The following is a 21,443-nucleotide window of genomic DNA, read 5'->3' on the forward strand; positions in this document are numbered from 1 at the left end:
CATTTCAGAGAAGTATGTTTGTTTCAGCACGGCCCACTGGGTGTCTAAAACCATCTGAGCCTCCCAGCTGACACCGTATCAGATAAAAAGGATGATTCAAAATTATTTCTGAATACCAAAGTCAGTATGCCCTGGCCGGTTTGGCTCAGCAGTTGGAGCATCGGCCCATGGATCAGAGAGGCCCAGATTCGGTTCCCGCTAAGGGCACGTACTTCAGCTGCAGTTTGTCCCTGCTCCAGTTGGAGTTGTGTGGGTGGCAGCCGGTTGATGTGTCTCTCTCACATTAGTGTTTCTCTCCCTCTCCCTCCCTGTCTCCCTCCTGCTCTATCTGAAGATAAATGCAAAAATGTCCTCAGGCGAAGATAAAAAAAAAAATAGTAAAATAAAAAATAAATAAATACCAAAGCCAGTAATTCAGAAGCGATTTCAGGAATACAGTCAAATTGTTTGTCAATAGCATAAAATAATTAAGCAAACTTTTTTTTTTTTTTTATCCTCACTCAAGGACATCTTTCTTTTTTGTTCAGATAGGGTGGAAGGGAGAGAGAGAGAAACATCAATGTGAAAGGGACACATCAAGTGGCTGCCACCTGCATAACCAACCAGGGCCGGGGACAAACCGCAACCAAGGTACGCGCCCTTAGTGGGAACTGAACCCTGGGCTCTCCAGACCTCAGGCCGACACTCTAACTGCTGAGCCAATCCGGCCAGGGTTTAAGCAAACTTTTTATTTGGATTCTTACCATCCACATGTATAAGAAGCATAGAGTTTTAGAATGAAAAGAAGAAACAGCTCATCGGGCCCTTTCTAGGACATTGCTAGCATTCGGTCAGCCTGTGCTGAAGTGTTTTCTATAACATGACCCTGCCCAGCTCTGGATTTCAAATCACAATTGACTCTTGAACAACAGGGGTTAAGATCACCCAACCCATATGCAGTCAAAAATTTGCATATAAATTTCGACTCCCCAAAAACTTAACTGCTAATAGTCTATTGTTGACTAGAAGCATTAGCAAATATAAACAACCTATTAACTCTTAGTTTGTATGTTATATGTATTATATATTATAGTTTTACAATAAAGCTAGGGAAAAGAAAATGTTATTAAGAAAATCGTAAGGAAAATACATTTACAGTATTTATTGAAAAAATACACATATAAGTGGACCACGCAATTCAAACCCCTGTTGGTCAAGGGTCAACTGCATTCAATTGTGGAAATGCCCCATTTGTTGTATATATTTTTTCCTTCCATGGAGCTGAAATTTGCCTCTGGCCACAAGCTTAGATTTGCCCTCTGGAGCAAAGAGCAAAGCATTCTGCTCTCTGTTGCAATCCTTTAAATACTTGAAAGCAGCTAACTGTCTTCCTTTAGTCCTCTATTAACCTAGTAAAATAACCTCAATACCATCAATACAAGATACTTTCCAGGTCCCCTTCAGGGTCACACCTCCCACCCCTCAATTCTCTCTCATTTGTCAACGTCCCTATTTTATTGTAGTGCTCAATAAAATGTACTTTGCTCAATGCACCAGATGTGCTTTGGAAGAACAGTTTAACAGAACTTATAAAGGCCTTTTAAAAAATTTAGGCTATGGGACAGATAATTGTGTCATCATAAATATTTTAAAGTGTGCTGACAGTAAGTTTTGAGTGATGTTAAATGAAGATTTACAGCATATCTGCAAATTAAATCTATTCTGTGTTATTCACACACAGATTATTTTATAACAGGTAACAAATTTAGATCACATTTTGTTTAGAATTTTTTATTATTCTAATATAATTTTAGTGTCTTATATAGTGAAAAAAAATTATTATTCTGTATGTTTTTCCTAATTCAGTATCTGCCTTCTTGTCTTAATTTATGTTTATTGGTATCCTAAATTAGGAGATTTTACTAAGGATGGAACATTTCTATAAACACTATCAAATTAAAATTCTTATGGTGCAAAAGTTACATTAATAACATATAGAGTTAAAGTTTATTTTTATGAATCTATTACTGGGTATTGCTATTAAGATTATCAATAAATACACAAAGGATTATTCTGAATGGATTTGTCATTTATACCAGTAAGTTAAATAAATTCTACTAAATTGTCTAAATAAGATAGCAAATAATTTAAGATTTTTCAGAGTCAGAAGTAGAATTTTCCAGCTATTTAATGTTTAAATATTTTTAAGATGTTCATAAACTATGGTAGTGCTTAAAATAATTCTTTTTACCACTGATCCAAAATAAATCTTGGTGATTGTCATATTGGTACTAATCTTATGCTTTCAGATGAATGCACTTATATTCTTATTGGCAAGGTGAAATCTGATATGAAATGTAGGTGTCTCGGTATGTACTGGAGTGGTTTATATTGAATTACCACTTAGTTCTGTTCTGTGGGTCCTGTGATTCAGTTGCCCCAATGCCATCCAAGCAAAGAAGCATTCAGATTTACAGTATCCATTTTTGTTTGTCATGCCTTTATTTAAAATATGTAAAGATGTGTTTATAGTGTTACCGAAGCTTATTGAGTTAGGAATAAAGATGTAATAATATATTTTTATTATATTGGATGTAGACTGTCTGTGGAAATATTTAAAACTTCATACATAGTGTTTCTGGACCATTATCTTCTTGTCCATATTGGACAATTCAATTTTTGTAAGACCAATTTCATTATAGATAAACTTGTCAACAAAACCTAATATAGAGAGGAAGTCATGATTTTATAAAATAATTTACATTTTAAAGTAAGTTAATTTAATTCTAAAACTTTAAAGAAAGACACATCCTTGGGATGGGATATAGTGAAGACTGCATTATACATTATGGTTGGTAAGAATACAATGTTATATTATAAAATATGTAAATAAATATTCAAAGCCCCAGGCCCGTGTGAAGAGAATGAGACAGTGGTACCCAGAGCACATCCAGGAGATCCCCTTTCTGATCCCAGCTCCTGCCACTGTTTGCAGGGCAGCTCCACAGGCTCGGCCGCTGTGGCTACAGTGTCCTCATCTCTAAAAGGCAGATTCAACTTCTTAGCTGTCATGTGCTTTCTAGTTCTAAAATTCTGCTTTAAGGAGGGAGCCGTGTGAACCTACAAATGATTGCCCTCTGTGCCTTAACTGGTTTGGCTTTTTATTTCCAGTCCTCTTTCTAAAGCTATTTTGAAAACTTAAAAGAAGTCCCCCTACATGTTGACATATGATTCATCTTTTGCCGAGGAGCAAATCCACATTTATTTATTTACTTTTTATTAATCTTCACCCAAGGATATTTTTTCATTGACTTTTGTTTTAGAGAGAGTGAGAGGGAGAGAGAAATATCAGTGATTGGTTGCCTCCCACACAAGCCCAACCGGAGATCGAACCTGCAATAGAGGTATGTGCATGGAATCAAACCCAGAACCCTTCAGTCAGTGGGCAGACACTCTAACCACTGAGCCAAACTGGCCAGGCCAACATTTAAAGTTCAGAGGCTTATTCTAAAGCAGTGGTGAAATTATAACAAGTTGGAATCTCTTGAAATTTTCTAGCCCGATGAATTTTCTGGAGTATTTTTTGCGTGTGTGATTTAACCTTCCTGGAACAAAATCAGCAAGAGCAGTTCTTTTGACCTGATTAAAATATGGTTTTTTTAAAAAAAAATAATTTCACTAGGACTGTTTTTAATGGATCAGCTCAAAAATGTTTGATTGCATATGATTATGCAACAACTAGAAGAAAATGATATTGATGGTGGTATTTTGTTCCCCCCTCACATTTTCCTGATGCAGAATAATGATTGGATTTAACCTTTTTCTTTCTCCAGAGTTATACAACTTTTGAATTTGAGCTCCAGAAATGACAATATTGATCAGTGTTATTCACAAATGATAAGAAGCATTTGTACAGGTACAAGAGGGAGAAAACAATATTTGTACACGGAAAGAGAAGATATATAAGAAAAAAATACATTATGATTTTCAACTATAATTTTACTTTTGTGTCTAGCTAAAGACTTTTTAATTTTACTGAAAAAAAATGTTAAAGTAAAATAACACATCTTGGAAGCAAACGTTTTCTAACACACACACACATACACACACGATATTAACATATAGTTTTGGAAATCGTCATGGCTTGCCCTCCAATTTTTACTCTCTTTGGTTGGTGTGATAATCTTAACTTAAAAAAATAAAAAGGTGTATTTGTGGAATTTACAAACTGTAGAAACGCTTATTAAAATTTCCTTTTATTAGCATGTGTTAAGGGGGCGGTTCTTATTTTCTGACTAACATTTCAGTATTTTTAATTATGATAAACCATGTAACACAGACTCATGAATTTTGGGGCAGTGGAAATTATTTCCTTTGACTCTTTCCTGCATATCATCAATTTGCTTTTTACTCATGTTTCTTCTACTGTCGCTGTAAGCTTACTTGTTGTTTTTTCTTTCCTTTTCTTCACGCTGTCGTTTAGAGCCCTACAGAGAGACAAGTATGGGAGTAAAGCTAAACATTGCATATCAAATGTAATTTTTTTTAGTTCACTTTTATTGCATCACATATAGATGATGTAGTTATTAAAAACAGTTCATCTCACAATTTAAAAGCTAAAGAACCTATGAACCGATTTACATAAATATATGTTGATAGAGATTAGACGCTTTTGTTGTCTGATTCTTTTACTGTGTCACATAATCAACATAGTTGTTAAGTCTCATGTAATGTTTGTGTGAGTTAAATTGTTTTTAAATTAAGCATTTATTTTTGCTAATTCATAAACTGTTAATTTTTATTAGTCCATTCCATCAAACAAATATATGTCCCATGCAACATGCCCACTTTACTTTTATTACGGCTGTTCTCAACCCGTACCTAATGCATTGACAACAGAAGTAATCGACACGTTTCAATGCATCAGTCACGCGACCATACCATAAAGCATACCATAGCAGCCTCCGCAGCAGCAATCACCCATCACATATGGCCCTTTAAAAAGCATTTACTTTTTTTTCCTTAACATTGTGGATTTGTCTACAAGATATCTTATAACATGAAAATAAATCGCTTCACCCTATGTCTGTGATGGCCGCTTTTTAATGTACTTTATGCATTGCTGTTTTTGAAAACGGTGTTACTTGAATACAGAGTATTCATCAGAAGTCTATATAAAAAATTGACATATTTGGGACACTTTATTTAAACCAGCAGTTAACTAGTTCAGTTTTGATAAACATAATTGCATCACAGATATAGAATGAATGCTATATTTTCACAAGTTAGCAGTGTATTGAGAAGTTTAATAGAATTCTTCAATTAATTGTTCTGTAAAGAAAAACCCTTTCTTATTTACCACTGTTGGTTAAATGTTTGTGTTTGATTTTCTTTCGTGGTTGCATTTGAAGTGATTTATGGAATTATTGTAGATTCTTGGATTGCTGTTAATTCAAGAGAATGCAAAAACCTTGAATAAGCATGTGGTCAAATTTATTTCACTACAGCTGTTTCTTCCCAGAATATAATGTTTAATCTCTTTTTAAACCCAAAGTTTAATATATACACAAAGTCATCACTCATTATGAAATGTTAACTTTAATAATCGCACTATGTTTTTAGGAAACAGATCCTATGTCTTTACACATTCTTTTGTAGTATTATCTAATGACCCTAAATAATTACTAATGGGTTAATATATAATAGCAACCAAAGTGCTAAGAGCAGAAAAAAAAACTTAGAAAGTAAAGACAAATATTTTTGTTTTGGAATCTCCTACGTGCAAATTATTTTGATGTGCCATTTATTTGACTAAACATTATTTTATAACTACATTATTCTGACAAATTTAACATAATCCTTTGTGGTTTTGTATGTAGGGACTATTTTTAATATTATAGAATTCTATATCAAATTGTTAGAAACTGCTTGATTTTTTTTACTTTAACCAGTATATTCAAAGTACCACACACGAATTATGTTACTATTATACCTATTTCAATGTTAAGACAACATGTAAAATTAAAGGTAACTAACTACTGAATTGACTTTGATGTGTATAAATTGAAAGCTATGAATAATTAAACCAAAATTTTGCATTATTTTTTCTAAATTCTAACGAAATAGGTTTCAAATAATTTTAGGCAATGTTTTTTGTGTAAATTGCAAATTCATAGTTTTTTTCATTTTAAGATTTATTTTAAATTCTTCTCTTCCATTTATAAGATTTCTATGGATTGTCCAAATATATATATAGAGAGAGAGAGAGACAGAGAGATATACATTAAATTTAATAGTGTTTTTGGTTTATATTCAAATATTTTATACTTAATTGAAAATGCTAGCAATTTATACATACTTCACAGTCTTACGTTTTTGCTTTTGTGTTTGTGTATATGTTCTATGGCCAATTGGATATAAATGTCATAGTGTTTTGTCATTTTTTTCAGAGGGGCTTCTGAACAATGCCAGGGATACAAGTGTCATGGATACTCTACCACTGAATGGTAACCATGGCAATAGTTACAGCATTGCCAGTGGCGAATACCTGAGCAACTGTGTGCAAATCATAGACAGAGGCTATAACCATAATGAGACCGCCCTAGAGAAAAAGATCCTGAAGGAACTCACTTCCAACTATATACCTTCCTACCTGAACAACCACGAGCGCTCCTGTGAACAGAACAGGAATCTGATGAATAAGCTGGTGAATAACCTTGGCAGTGGGAGCGAAGACGACGCCATTGTCCTGGATGATGCCACCTCCTTTAACCATGAGGAGAGTCTGGGCCTGGAACTCATTCATGAGGAATCCGATGCTCCCTTACTGCCCCCGAGAATTTACTCCACAGAGAACCACCAGCCACACCATTACACCAGAAGGCGGATCCCCCAAGACCACAGTGAAAGCTTTTTCCCTTTGCTAACCAACGAGCACACAGAAGATCTCCAGTCACCCCACAGGGACTCTCGCTACACCAGCATGCCGGCACTGGCTGGTGTGCCTGCCGCAGAGAGTGTTACCACCAGCACCCAGACCGAACCCCCACCGGCCAAATGTGGTGATGCCGAAGATGTTTACTACAAAAGCATGCCAAACCTAGGCTCCAGAAACCACATCCATCAGCTGCACACCTATTACCAGCTAGGTCGCGGTAGCAGTGATGGATTTATAGTTCCTCCAAACAAAGATGGAACCCCTCCAGAGGGAAGTTCAAAAGGACCTGCTCATTTGGTCACTAGTCTATAGAAGATGACAGAAATGTAAAGCAACAAAATGCGGACACCTGGTTGACTGTTCTGAGTTGCGATAAGCAGTGGTGATCATGTGTGTACTCCTAAATCTGTATGCTGTTCTTCAATGACAAACACAAACTCTCAGACTTCTTCTTCTTTTTTTTTTTCTTTTTTTTTTTTAACTGGGATTTTTAGGTCAGCCCAGGGGAGAAAGATAACTGCTGAAATCCCCCTGTGCCCTATCCTTTCCTGTCCTTTCCCCCTCAGATGGAGACTTCATTATGTTAATGAACAAGATATGAAGAAAATGGCGCTCATTGTGGCCTTGTTGATCATGTTGTGTGTGTTCTAACATCTCTGATGCTCTGTTACTATAATCACAAGGACCTGATTTTTTTAAAGGCCGGAAGAGTTGTTTGAAGTTAGTAACACTGTTGCATCTAGATCGGAGTGCTGCACAAACAAACATCAAAGCAAAGCAAACTGTATCACATAGTGGTTTCTAGTCACAGCACCACCTGAATCCTCCAGAGGGAACAGCTGTGGTGTGCAAAATCAAGCAACAAATTGATAACGAGATGGAGGGGAATTCCAGAATGATATGCTAAGTGCATATTTTATGATTTGCTGTATTAACTGATGATAAAACTAATGGCAGAAAAAAAAATTGAACAATTTCTATGTAATGTACAGATACTAGCATCGCACATATAGTCTGCTTTCTGTTCCTCCAGAATTTGAGTCCTGTTCATGTAGTGCAAAAAAAAAGAGAAATTTTCTTTTCCTTTCGTGCTGGTCTTGCAAGTTTGTCTACCAGTAAGAGAGCAAAGTTTCCTTCCTTTTGTCTTTGTTTTCTTTCTTTCTTCATTTTTTTTTCCTTTCTTTCTTTCTTTCTTTCTTTTTTTTTTTCCTCCTATTTTCTTTAAAATTTCACCTGGCAAAATAAATAAATAAATAAATAAATAAATAAATAAACAAATAAATGAAGCTATCACTTTATAAGAATCATTTTCTAGTAATGCAAACAAATTATTTTTTACAAAAAAATAAAATAAAATAAATAAAATTAGACTTCCTTCCTCACTATATATCTTTATTCAGTCAGAATATTTCCAAGAGCATTTTTGCAAATTAGAGCAGGACAAACTTTTATGTTTACAGCGCACATCTATTGTAATGCAAGCGTATTTGGCAAGCGGTTCATCACCAAGACAGTAGCTATGGTTCTAGAAGTCAAGAGATGTCAATAGAGCTAGTGGGGCTTCTGCATGTGAAAAAAAGGGTATCCCATAGGCATTAAAGTGCTGAATGCTCAGTCTGATCCCCAAGTGGGTTCGTGCACTACCAGTTTTTAAAGGAAATTCACTCCCTAGTAGTAAGAATCAAAAGATCAAGTTATTTTAAAATGATTTTTTTTTCGTAAAAACAACAACAAAAAATACTCTTCTGTTTGCTAACAGGAACGTTTATTTATTTGACAGGATTTTAAGTAATGTAGGAATACAAGAGGTAAATTAGCAGCACATATCATTTTTTTAAAATTTATGATCCATTTTGTATGGTCTCAGAGTTGGATGACCTCATTACTAATATTTGTTGTAAAAGTGAAACTTGTTTGCCAACCAATAAACAACTGATTGAGATTTAGTAGACATTGTATTGATGTATGTACTATATGATTAATTATTCTTTTTATTTTTCTCGCCTTTCTATCCTTCTGTTTTCAGTATATAAACTTTCCTAATCCTCTGTGGCGCAAATGAGCCATGCAAAAGGTATCAATCTGCCTAAATGAATAACCTAAGCACAAAGTTATACAGTTTTTGCAGACAGAGTAAACCAGAACAATGGGATGGGCATGTTTATGTTGGCTGAAATAAGATGCATAACTTACTTTTGAGTAGGTTAATATATAGGTTACTGTGTGCTTACTTATAAACCAGCTGCAGTCTCCATGCGCTTATTATAAAAGCCGATTTTAGTCAGAGGTTTAAGCATTAAATTGGGGGGAGCAGAGGTGGATCATATCGTTTCCTCCCTTGCAAGGTCCATTTTGATGTTAGAAATTTTAATTCACCCAATTTGCAAAATGCTGCAAGAATAACAGCAAAGAGAATGTCCATTTTATAAAGATAGTATAAGACATTTTAATGCTAATTTTTTCTTGTTCTGTGTATGGAGAAAATAGAAGAAAAAAATGTCCTTTCAAATAAACTTTTTAGATCACCAGTTACTACAGAACATTTACCAGGAGTGTCCGAGCATGGAGCCTCACCTAGGGTGAAGGTAGAACAAATTTGCCAAATTATAATTTCTCTTGTAGTGTATAATACCTTGGTGGTTTCCTTCTTTTTCCTTTTTATTTCCCAAAAGCCTACAAAGCCTACACACCATCCACCTATAAGTTGATTTCTTAAATTCAGATGGGAAGGAATAGTTTAGAGAGTAGCCAGTTATATATATAACTGATATAAAATAAATGATAAAAGGAAATATTTTATGCTGGGTCAGAGTATATCATAACCTTAATATCACCTCAAAATGTCTTATGCATCACTCCTTTTTAGTCACTTGACATGCGTATTTAAGTCTACAGATTTTTTTAAAATTGTAGAACCACAGCTTTAACAGAAATTAGGTTTTCTCATATTAGCGCCTGAAAGGTGGTTAGCCTACCTGGCTCATAGAATACATTTGGTAATGAGAGAACCCTTTTTAGACATGTTTAATGTAACTTCAGAAACACAAATCTAGTCTGTGGGTTATGGGTCCTTATTCTTGTTTTGCCAGTCCAACAGAAATCTATATGAAAGCAACTCTATCAATAAGATCATTGGGGAAACTACCTCAATTCAGCTTGCTGATGCTGCCAATTCTGATTTTCTGATGTTGCTACCTCCCTGCCCGCGATCTTCTGTGTTTCCATATATGGAGATTTGAAGCAGGTAGCCTCCCTAGCTCTCCATAGACGAAGTTGAAGAAAATCACTTGAATACATAAACTGGAGCAGAAGGCCATTCCATAGTCAGTTACTACCAAGCTCTTAAAATGAAAGGGTAAGATTTTTTTAACTCACATACATCCTAACTGGTGTGCTTTCAGAGAGACTTATGATCCCAAAGACTTTCACAGAAGAGATGGTTCCCCCAAGTTTTATGTGACTATGATGAGAACAAACAGTGGATAAAGCAGTTAACTGCATCCATTGCAATAGAAATTTGTGTATATCTAACATTTTCATTTAGTCCTTTTTACACTAGCAAGAGCTGAATTCCTGAACTTGAATCTTTTTTTACATGCATTTTCATATGTAACTATTGATAAATTAATAATTTTAAAAGATGTCTTGGTTTTGTTTTGTTTTTTTGTTTTGTTTTGTTTTGTTTTACTACCTTTGGTTGATTATATATTTTTAATACTCTGTGACATTCATGACATTATCTGCATATTTCTGATGTGTTTATCTGATTTTCCATTAAGAAGTACATTGGCATCAAACAGATATACACATTATCTGATAGCTGTAACAGTAATGTTAATGAAACAAACCAATTATTTCCTAGTGAAATAATGTTTTAATAACATTTTACACTTGAATTTATCTTTTTCTCTCTAAGGTCTATTTCATATGATAATTTATCAGGGCACTAACTGACTGCATGTTTAGTTGATTCAGAAACTGTTGGACTATTGCACAGCTCATGTTCCTAACTGATAATATTTGTGGAGAAATCTAAATTTTGTGAAGGAGAAATAGGTTGGAATTCCAAATAAATTTTCTTATCATCCCTCTTTGTTTCCATGTTATTAAAATTAAAAACACTATATTTGAATAATAAATTGCTATGCTAAAATAATCATAATAGCAAAATAATCATGTCAGTTCACATGAGAACAATTATATTGAAGTAAAAATAACCAGGAAAATTAATCAAATGCAGGTAATAGAAATACCCTTAACTTCCTGTAAAAAAAAAAAATCACAATGACTGTTAATTAAAATGTAGTTTATGATCTATATTTTAAAATTCCCATTAGTCTAGAAAATATTGACATATTGATGAAAAATTTTTTAATTTAATGTTTCTAATTTTTTAAAATATTAATTGGTGTAATGAGACTTCATAATGAAGATAAGCAGACAAGAAAATTAGTAATATTTACAAAGAACCCATAGACTTAATTTTGGGCAATAATTTTAGGCTTTTCCCCACACACATGTTTGACTGGTTTGCTCACTTTAAACAGTGACATTAAAAACTTTAAAGATTGACTTCCTTATTATTGTAGGGACCAGAAGGGAGGGGAAAAATGTTTTCTGGGTCATCTAAAGATCAACTCCAAATTAATCAATAATCATCTTCTAAAAGTAATCAGAATGATTACTTTTTAGAAGTTGTCCATCAGTACTATACCAAGATGCCACTGCTTGGGATGTTTTTGGGGAAAAAGAAAAAACAGAACAGTACAAATCTATTATGCATGATCATTCAAATTTAGAGACATAGAAAAAGAACACAAACCCTACTTTGATTTTGAGCAATTATGAAAATATTGACAAGAATGTTTCTTTTTCTTCTCTAACAAACATACTTGAGATAAAATAACAATATGTGTGATCTTCCCAGAATATTGTAGTAACACCAAGGTATTAAGATTTAATTAGTTCATGTTTAGTAATCCATAACTATAACTTACCACATCAATAATTACTATGCATTCCTAATACTTTAATACATGTTAGACTTCTACACACTCATAAATTGGGAACATGGGAACCCAAGCATGAAGCAGCAACATTGCAAAATAGCTTATGGAAGCATTTTGGTGCAAACGAATTCTACATGAGAAACTTCTTTGAACTCATAAAATAGAGCTGATGGATCCCAACTAAGAATTTAACTTTGTGATCAGCAATTATGTCCTTCCTAAACCATCTGAAAAATGTTGTTAAATATCTAAATTTTTATTTAGGCTAATAGAAATGAAAAGGTGTTGGTAGCTGCTTCTTTCCCACTTAGGCCACAAGAGGAATCTTTTCTGTTTACTAATTAACCTGATTATTTCCTCTTAGCTTTAAAAGGGAAATCGATCTTTAACGTTCAATTGTATTCATACCTACGTTCTGTGATTTTTTTTTTATTTACAGCTTGCAGAGGAAATAGCTTATTTACAATATCACCCATTTTTTGATTTTTGCAATAAAACAAGTAGTTATTATGGTTTTGCATATTGTCATTTGAAATAAAGTTATTGCTATTTCCTTTTTTAAAAAAATTAAAAGTCTGCACTTCTTTAACATCTAAGACCTTTAAGTTATTATTCAAGTGTTTTCATTTCAACTATATTTTGATTTTTTTTTCCTCTGTTAATATTATGTCATGCAAACTTTTCTCATTTAGTTTGTGTCCCATTAGAGTATTTCAAGGGTAAATGCAAACTATGATTTTTCAAAGAAGTCATGTGACAGGAGAACTTTGATTTATATGCAGAGGTCAAGGAAGACTGTACAAGAAAAACCTCTGTTGTGATAACCAAGTCTTTTCAGTCACAATATGAACAGAAGAGGAGCAGAATCAATTTGGCAAAGTTATGGGGAGGTAGCAGGTCCTAAATTAGAGTTACAGATAAAAAATTTTCCAGGAAAAAATAATAAAATAATTTAGAGTAATAAAAAATTGTAAACACTGCACTAAATACTGTTGATGTGTTGGAAAAATACAGTTGCAGTTTACCATATTATAATTTTATCTCGCTGATTCCACAGGAAACCCTAACACTTTTAACACTCTAGATCTTTCTTATCTAGCTATACCCTCTCTTAAGGGAACATGAATATGTTATGAATGTTGCTTAAATATAAGTATTTTTGCCTCAATTCACTTTCACCCTCTAATCTGCTTACTCGATTGTACGCCAACACAGTTAATGCAACTTGTAGCTTTGTACCTTTTAGGGCTTTATTATGAATCTTTCTAATAAACATTAAATTAATATTAACTTGGAATTATGTACATTGTGCGAGATAATTCATAACCAAGCAATCTTCATATTACCAGATAATTCATTACACGTATGAATATCACTCTGAGGCTGAACAATTACACTGTCGAAAATATTACTCTCAAGTTCTTTTCATTCAATTTTATAGTCAGTTTATAAAATTCTACAGACAGTTGTACACATTATGTGCTGTCAGAGTACTCCATAATCCAAATGTGTCTGAAAGTATTCCCAGTGCTGCCTCGTTCTAGAATGCTAAAGGAAAGAGCTTGAAAGGAGAGGAAAGTAAAACTAACTTCTAAGGATCTAATTTAGATAAACATTGTCATTCATCATGAATAATTTAAAAATGAGAATGTTTTACTCTGTGATCTAAGGAAGAGTTATTAAAGATTTAGAACTAAACTAATATCGGAGGATTTTAAATTTTAAAGGTGTTAACTTTGTCTCAAGGCACAAGACTGCAGAATCTCACACTGCACTGGCAAGGAAATACGTTTCAAATGCAGACCTAAAGTAGCTTTTAAAGTTAAGAACGCCTCTGATTCTTCTCAAAGTAAAACTGGCAACATGATCCTGGTTTCAACATACAATGTATGGTTGACTTCTAAAAATGTTGGCAAAATTCACGAAGGTCATCAACTCTTTAATAGTAGGTGGCGATCTTTGGGTAAGGAACTTGGGATACAGTGGCCAGAACTGAGTGTCTTCATGCTGACCACTGCCTAGTCCTCTGGAGCATATCTTTATTGCCTTGAATTTCAAGTTGTCACAATGTCTTATGTTTTGAATGACAATATGAATTAAGAAACATGAGGAAAAAACATTTGAAGTTGGGTTTCATGCCTCATTTGAGAATTAAAAACTTCCTTTACCATCCTAGGGAATAAAAGGTGATATGTCTTGAAACAGAGCTCTGGGCAATCAGAAAGTGTTCATTTGTAAACAAGTCCTATGTATATTCTAACACTGACCTTTGCCTATGAACTATGAAATCGAGAACTGTAGAAAGAACTTGATTTCCCTGCATTGGTTTTGTGGATGCATTGGGAAGGAGGATAATTTGGAAAGCTTTTTCATACTGTTTTCCCACTCGCTAAACATTAAATCTAATTCAAGATATATCTTTGTTTTTTTAATGGTAGTTTATTTTAAAAACTAACAACTAATTAAGCTATTTCTCTTTGATAAGAAAATCACTTTTAGGAACAAGAATATAGCTATTGCAGGCTTTGGTCTCTTAACCATTTTCATATATTTACACATGGCATTAATCTTATATACCTACAGATTTCAAGCTACTGGATTTTTCCCCTTGTACAACCTTTCCAACCATTTCCCCCCTCAAATGCTCTGTACAATCACATGTAAAATCATGAGCTACAAATCTCAATAAAAAATGTCAGTAAACAAGAAGTGATGTAGTCACTGTTATTATATAGTAGTACCAAAATTTTGCTTTGGGGACAGTGTTTTTCCAACTGTCAGATAATAATTGAAACACAGACTCCTAATATATTTGCTCACTCTCCTAGCACCCTCCACCCTCCTCTTCACACATTGAAAATAAAATGTGAGGGTTTTTTTTGTATGTTTTCAGAGAACTGTTGTGATCCAAGGTGTTCAGGAAGATAGGAAGTTAAATTAGGAATTTACTGTTTGCCCTTTAAATGTGCCAATAATGAGGTATAATCAAATGTAATCTTGTATCTGCTCCCTGATCTTATTTCTCCTCATCTCAAACTGGGGAGGACACTTCGTCACCAATGAACCTCTGCTCCGAAAGAGAGATCAGAGATCTGTGCTATGACATGCCATTCTTCTTTTGAATAAAGGTCACAGTAAGTATCAGTCTATGTTGTGTATCACAAAGGTAGACATCATGCACTAGGTACTCTGAAGTGTTAGGGATCCGCAGTTCCTGAGTGGCTAGGATGTGTCTGGTGTGTTACATTGTTTCATTTAACCTTCCCAATAATATGGTGAAATGGAATTTTCATGCTCGCTTTACAGAGGAAATTTAAATTCTGATTCACAGTCAAGAAGCTGGTGAGTTTTAACAGGTTAAATTAACAGGTTAATTTTTTTGTTATCAATTCACTGTTATTATTATTTTTTCTTTCTTTATTGATATTAAAGAGAGACAAGCAAGGAGAGATAGAAACATCGATGAGGGAGACATTGATTGACTGCATCCTGCATGCCCCACACTGGGGATCAGGTCCACAACCTGGGCATGAGCCATGACTGGGAATCGAACTGGTGACCTTTTGGTGCGTGATTCATTGCTCAACCACTGAGCCACACCAGCCAGGCTAATTCACTGTTATTTTTAACAAATTTTAGCGAATAAGCCATATGTGGGAAAAAGCACTGTAGTCATTTTGCCGCCATAAATAAATATTACATATCTACAACTATAGTCTACATATTTAAATCTGAGAGTCACCGCTGGTAAATCATACTGGGGTGAATGATTAGCACGTGATCGCACCACATCGCACAAGGTGACTGGCTTTGTTGTGGCATGACTTTCTGCAGCAGTTTTAGGGCGTGGCCGAAGTTGCGACCCGGGCTAAGCCACACCCAGCCGTGTGCATTTGTTTACTCTTGGTGACACGTGAATGCACACATTTACTAGACCTATTCAGTACAAATTTAAAATTACTGTAATACATATAGAAAACTTTTCTGTGAAATTAAACTTTTAATACATACGTAATTTTAATTACACAAATATGTCTACATAAGTAGAAACAGGCAAGCTAGTAATTTGTCAATTTATTAACATTGGCATTTGGAAAACATACTTAATTATAAAATGGACTTTCAGTTTTAACGGACACCTCCCTTCTCCCGAATTAGTCTGTTATATCAAGGTTTTACTGTTTTTACACTAAATGTCTAGTTCCAATCTTTAGGTGAAGAAAGAAAAATTAATGAGATGGATGCTGCCCAGAGAATGTATCCTTACCATAGAATGTCTTTATTTTAGTATAGCTTACTATCTTTTAATGTCAAATGTTCTTTCAGCATCAGCTACTGGACACAAAAATAGTCTCTACTCAATCTCTGTGCTTCCCATTTATAAAGTACTTATGAATTGCAGGAGAATTGTGTCAAAATGCATGTTGTGATTTGTGTTAGTCTGGGGTGGGTCTGAGGTTCTGGATTTCAAACAAGCTCAGGGATGCCTGTGTGGTACTCCATCTAGCACCGAGGTCCTTGGACTGTCTTCCTTTGTCTCTTTCTCAGAAACACACTCTGCCTTACTATCAGGATTTTTTTTTCCCTGAGCAATTATTTTTAGATACTAGGGAATATATTACAAGAAGAGAGAAACAGAATTTCTAGATTGTGTTCAATCTTACCAAAAGATAAATCTGTTAATATTTTTGGAAGTATATAGAGAGTAGATTTGCAAAGTTGGTTATGGAAACATTGATACTCTACCATTTTAGGTTAGACATGACGTGGAAAAGAAGAGACTGTCTCTCTAAATACATAATATATAAAACATGTACACACATATATGCACAGTTGTAGATATTCTACATATATGTGTGTGTCCATATGTGTATATGTATATAAAACAGCACACATATATGTAATAATTGCTTATCATGAAAGATTTTGGCAAAGTGGTATTTTCCTTATAAACACATCTAAAACTCGCTAGAATAGTTATTAGAGAAGGTTAATTTTTGAGTATGTAAAAAAATTTCTGTTGCAATTGGAGATACTTGCCAGTCTTCTATTTATATGTAAAGTGGAAATAATCACATAGGTATGTATAGTAAAACGTAAAAAATTAAAGAATATCCAAAAGTAACATCATTTTGGAATTCATTGATTGAAAAATACATTTTTAAAAATATCAGTTATAGTTCATTACAGTAAGTCTTCATTTAACATCATCAATAGGTTCTGCAACCTTAAGCCAAATGACATACAACAAAACCATTACCGTAAGCTAATTGATATAGACAGTTAAGCTCCTATGGTATGTTGTAAACTTTATATGAAATGACTTTGAACTAAACAATGTTATTCAAGTACTTGCTCTATTTGTTTCATTACAATGCTAAAATATTTATTGCCAGTGAAGAATCTTCTCTGATTAAGACAAAAGGCAACTCACTTTTCTCTCCTGACCTGAGATACTTCACCCAGGATTTACTTCCAGTCACAGCAGCAAAAAAAAATAACTGATGTCATATTTAAAAGTATCAAGAATGCTAATGTGCTCTGGAGATTTTATGTATAAACTGAAATACAAGATTTTGTTCATATTGGTGATTGTGTAGTCAAAACACATCTTGATATTTAAAATGAGAATAATTATGACTTAGATAATCCTTGTAATGAACATGATCTTTCATATAATCACAATTCTCTAAGAACACGACTCCTGTCTGAATCTGCAAAACACTGATTCTTTGTATATATGCAATTGGAGAAAAAACAAACAAAACTCACTAAACCCTTTTATTTTTAGAAATGTATTCTTTGCTTACATTGTATGTAAGAACATGTATTTTATATTTAGTATATTGACTTAATTCTACCAATTAAGCCATATTCCAGAAATTTTTTTTTTTTTTTTTATCCTCACCCGAGGATATTTTTACATTTTTTGTACAGATAGAATGGGAGGGAGAGAGAGGAAGAGAGAGAGAGAGAGAAACATCGACGTGAAGGGACACATCGAGTGGCTGCCACCCGCACTACCAACCAGGGCTGGGGACAAACTGCAACCGAGGTACGTGCCCTTAGCGGGAACCGAACCCGGGTCTCTCCGGACCGCAGGCCGACGCTCTAACCGCTGAGCCAAACTGGCCAGGGCCATATTCCAGAAATTAACAGTTATTTCCAAAAGTTGGAAAAAAAGATAGGTGGATTATAATATAAGCCCCTTGCCTTGCACTTTATATTTCTTAAAGCTAATAATTTCTCACAATCTTGGAAAGTCTTTAGTGTTAATTTTCACCATTCCCTTGTAACTGATAAAAACAATTCCATTAATTCTATTAATGCAGAGAAACAAACTAAGAAGAAATAGATTCAAACTGAAAAAAGCATATACAAACTTTCTTTGTAAGCTTAGTCTTTTGTTTAAAATTTTTATTTTAAAGAATAACATGCTATTTTTTATAATCTAAAATATTTAAATTAATGGTAATTGTTTTACAGTTGTAACCTATGTATATATAAATTGCCTAAAAGGTTAAATATGATAACTAATTATATATTTTTGTTTTAAAGCTTCAAACTGGAATAATATCTAAGATTGAGGAGTCAAGACCAATTTGAATCCCTGTGAAAAACAATAATTTGATGATATAATTTATTCATTTATTTTAAGAAGATGATGAAATTTATCTTGTAGTTTCCATGTGTTATTGTGAGGGTCAATAAAATAATTAGCTCAGTATTTCTCATCTCTGGCTTTGTTTAGAATTCTATAAAACATTTTTTCTTTTTAAGGAAGCATTTGAAATCTTGTTTCTCCACATATGTCATCAGTTTGGCTCAAATAAACTCATACAAATGCTCTACAGGTTTGGACATTTTTTCCATGGACATTTTACTTGGCGTAGTCAGCAGGATTCAGAAGCCCACCCAGGACCACCCTGAGGACTGGATCGGTGCTAGGTAAAGTAAGGGCTCACAATGTCCCGTCGGTGTCCCACCAGCTCCTCCCTTGACACCTGGTGAACTTGGGTGAGTTTCTCTAGGAATTCTGGACCACCTTGCTGTGAGTAGCAGGCCAGTACTTTGAGCTGTTCTTAGAAAATTGTCAAGGTGGATACGGGCAGAGAAAACCCAGAAGGGGGGGGGGGGAAATAAAAAATGGGTTGCTTGCTTTTACTTTAAACTTTTAATTGGATTGCTTACTGAGAGTCAGAGCAAAATCTTTGCTGGTTAAATAAAAGACTGAACTCTCTTCAGCTCTGGAAGAGAAAAGAACACACGCTTTTCCGTCCTGCATGGCCAGTGGGGTGATGACAGCTGTTCAGACCCCTGAGTAGGGGGTGGTGATTTGGGGTAACACAGCTGATCCCGTGCACAGTTAGAAAAAGCTGGCTATAAAATTAGGCAGAATTAATGGGAAAAAATCGTATTAAAAACTGTCTCAGAACTTAAAAAGGCCTTCTCTCCTAGGCTAAAATGAAACTATATAAAGAGATTTATGATTTAAAAAAGAGAGAGAGAGCCCTGGTGGGTTTGGCTTAGCGGGTAGAGCCTTGGCCCAAGGACCAATGAGTCTTAGGTTCGACTGGACAAGGACATGTACTTCGGTGTGGTTTGTCCCCGGCCCTGGTCAACCTTTTATTTGGGGAGGCAACCATCCAAGCATCTCTCTCACGTGGATATTTCTCTTCCTCCCCCAACCCTTCCTCTTTCTCCCTCTTCCTCCCTTCCACTCTATGAAGATAAATGGAAAAATATCCTCCGGTGAGGATTAAAAAAAAAATTTAAAAAGAGAGAGGTAAAGTATTTAGACAAATGAATCTACCTATGATGTTGTTTAGATAGTTCTTTGTGGTAATAAAAACGGCTCTTCTTATCTTAAAACAGGGAAGGTCATTTGGAACTTGACTTGCTAAGGACAGACGTAAATTGCAAAATGACTAAAACAGGAATTGGCTGAAACTATTTCCTGTGTCTGTGTATGTCTATATATGTATGCTGTAAATGTGAGATAATTTTCTACCTCTACATGATATTGTTAAAATTAATTTAAAGGCAATAGTTTGTAAGGATTGGTATTTTAAAATTCTCAGAAAATAGAAACTAATTCAGCCCTGGCCTGGTAGCTCAGTTGGTTAGCACGTCATCCCGATATGCCAAGGTTGCTGATTCAGTCCCTGGGCAGGGCACATACAGGAAGCAAGCAGCGAATGCATAAATAACTGGAACAATAAATCGATGTTACTCTCTCTCTCCCTCTCCCTCTCTCTCTAAATCAATGGGGTAAAAATGAAATTAGAAACTAATTCAAATGCTTTTCAAGTTCATGTGATCTAAGATTAATCTTCAGTAAATAAAAGCTAGCTTAAGTTTACTGGTTTAAAAAACAAACGTGACTTTATTTTGCTTGGGTTTTAAAAAAGGCAGCCCATGTTAATATGAAATGTGTTTCTAGAGGTTATAAATGTCTATAAAATGTGTTTCTAGAGGTTATAAAATTTCTTCATAAATCTGCCCGGAATGCTAATTGGTTACTTTTTACTTTTCATTCGGTATTGAGTTTTAAGGGTTAAAATCTTAATAAATGTAGAAATAACTTCGTGGTCTTTCAGAAGGGCCCCTGGAACACCTCAAAAGATTTGAAATTGCATAAGAAACATTGTAAATTAAGTGATGAAAACGTCTAGGGAATATTGTATGGGCAAAAAAAATGGTTGTAAATTAAACAAATTGTCCGTTTATCATAAATCCAAGATGGCCACTTGGTTCTTCTCCGCTCCCTGACAACCCTTATTATTATTATTTTTTCATTCTTCCATGCATCACGGTGCATTTAAGCTGAAATTAGGTGAAGGAATTTATAGGAGAAGGAATTTTTGAGTTGACATCATTGAAAGGAGACATCTTACACTATCACCAAGGTTTGTTTGATGAACCCACTTCCAGAAAATGCCAAGTGGCAACCATTTCCTTTCACAGTGAGCTCCCAGGAGACAAAGACTTTAAAGATCATTGAGTGCCACCTGGATTTTGTTTACTGGAAAGGACATCAAATAAAAGACACTCTCTAGTCTCACTGGAAGGGCCCTTATCAAGACCCTAACTGCAAATGGACATCTACCCCTGTTTATGGACATCAAAGACCCATTGAGAATGAGAAGCCACTGAAATCACAGGTAGACAGCTATCCAAAGACACTGACAAGGCCTGTATACTTACAGATTGATGTTGAACTCAGAAACCAATTAATTGATTGCCTTTATCTTTCTGCTAATGACATTGGTCATAATGATCATTATATTTGTTTGCAGGTCTTTCTATATAGTCCTACTGTATGCTTACTGAAGATACATAAGATAATTGTTAATGCTCTGTTCATGGTTTATGTAAATGTTATACTAATGCCAAATAGAGAAAAATGAGACAGAAAGCAAAACTCAGATCATGATAGTTCATTCAAAGGATAGAAATGATCCAGAGTGCTTTTTCACAATGAAGGCCATAAGACCTGACTGCCTTCCATTTACCTG

At 34.5% G+C, this 21,443-nt stretch overlaps 1 protein-coding gene across 1 annotated transcript in view; it reads left to right on the top strand.

Moving 5' to 3' along the window:
- ADGRL3 (adhesion G protein-coupled receptor L3) overlaps positions 1–7,330 on the top strand; it is a 471,329-nt gene extending 463,999 nt beyond the window's left edge. Inside the window, exons 23-24 of the mRNA XM_036253182.1 lie at positions 4,463–4,480; positions 6,429–7,330. Of these exons, the coding sequence (XP_036109075.1) occupies positions 4,463–4,480; positions 6,429–7,228 (818 nt within the window). The 3' untranslated portion in view covers positions 7,229–7,330. The remainder of the gene's footprint in view (positions 1–4,462; positions 4,481–6,428) is intronic.
- Positions 7,331–21,443: the final 14,113 nt, after the last annotated feature.

This window comes from Molossus molossus, unplaced genomic scaffold (genome assembly GCF_014108415.1).
Source record: "Molossus molossus isolate mMolMol1 unplaced genomic scaffold, mMolMol1.p scaffold_m16_p_1, whole genome shotgun sequence".
In the NCBI taxonomy this organism is placed as follows: domain Eukaryota; kingdom Metazoa; phylum Chordata; class Mammalia; order Chiroptera; family Molossidae; genus Molossus; species Molossus molossus.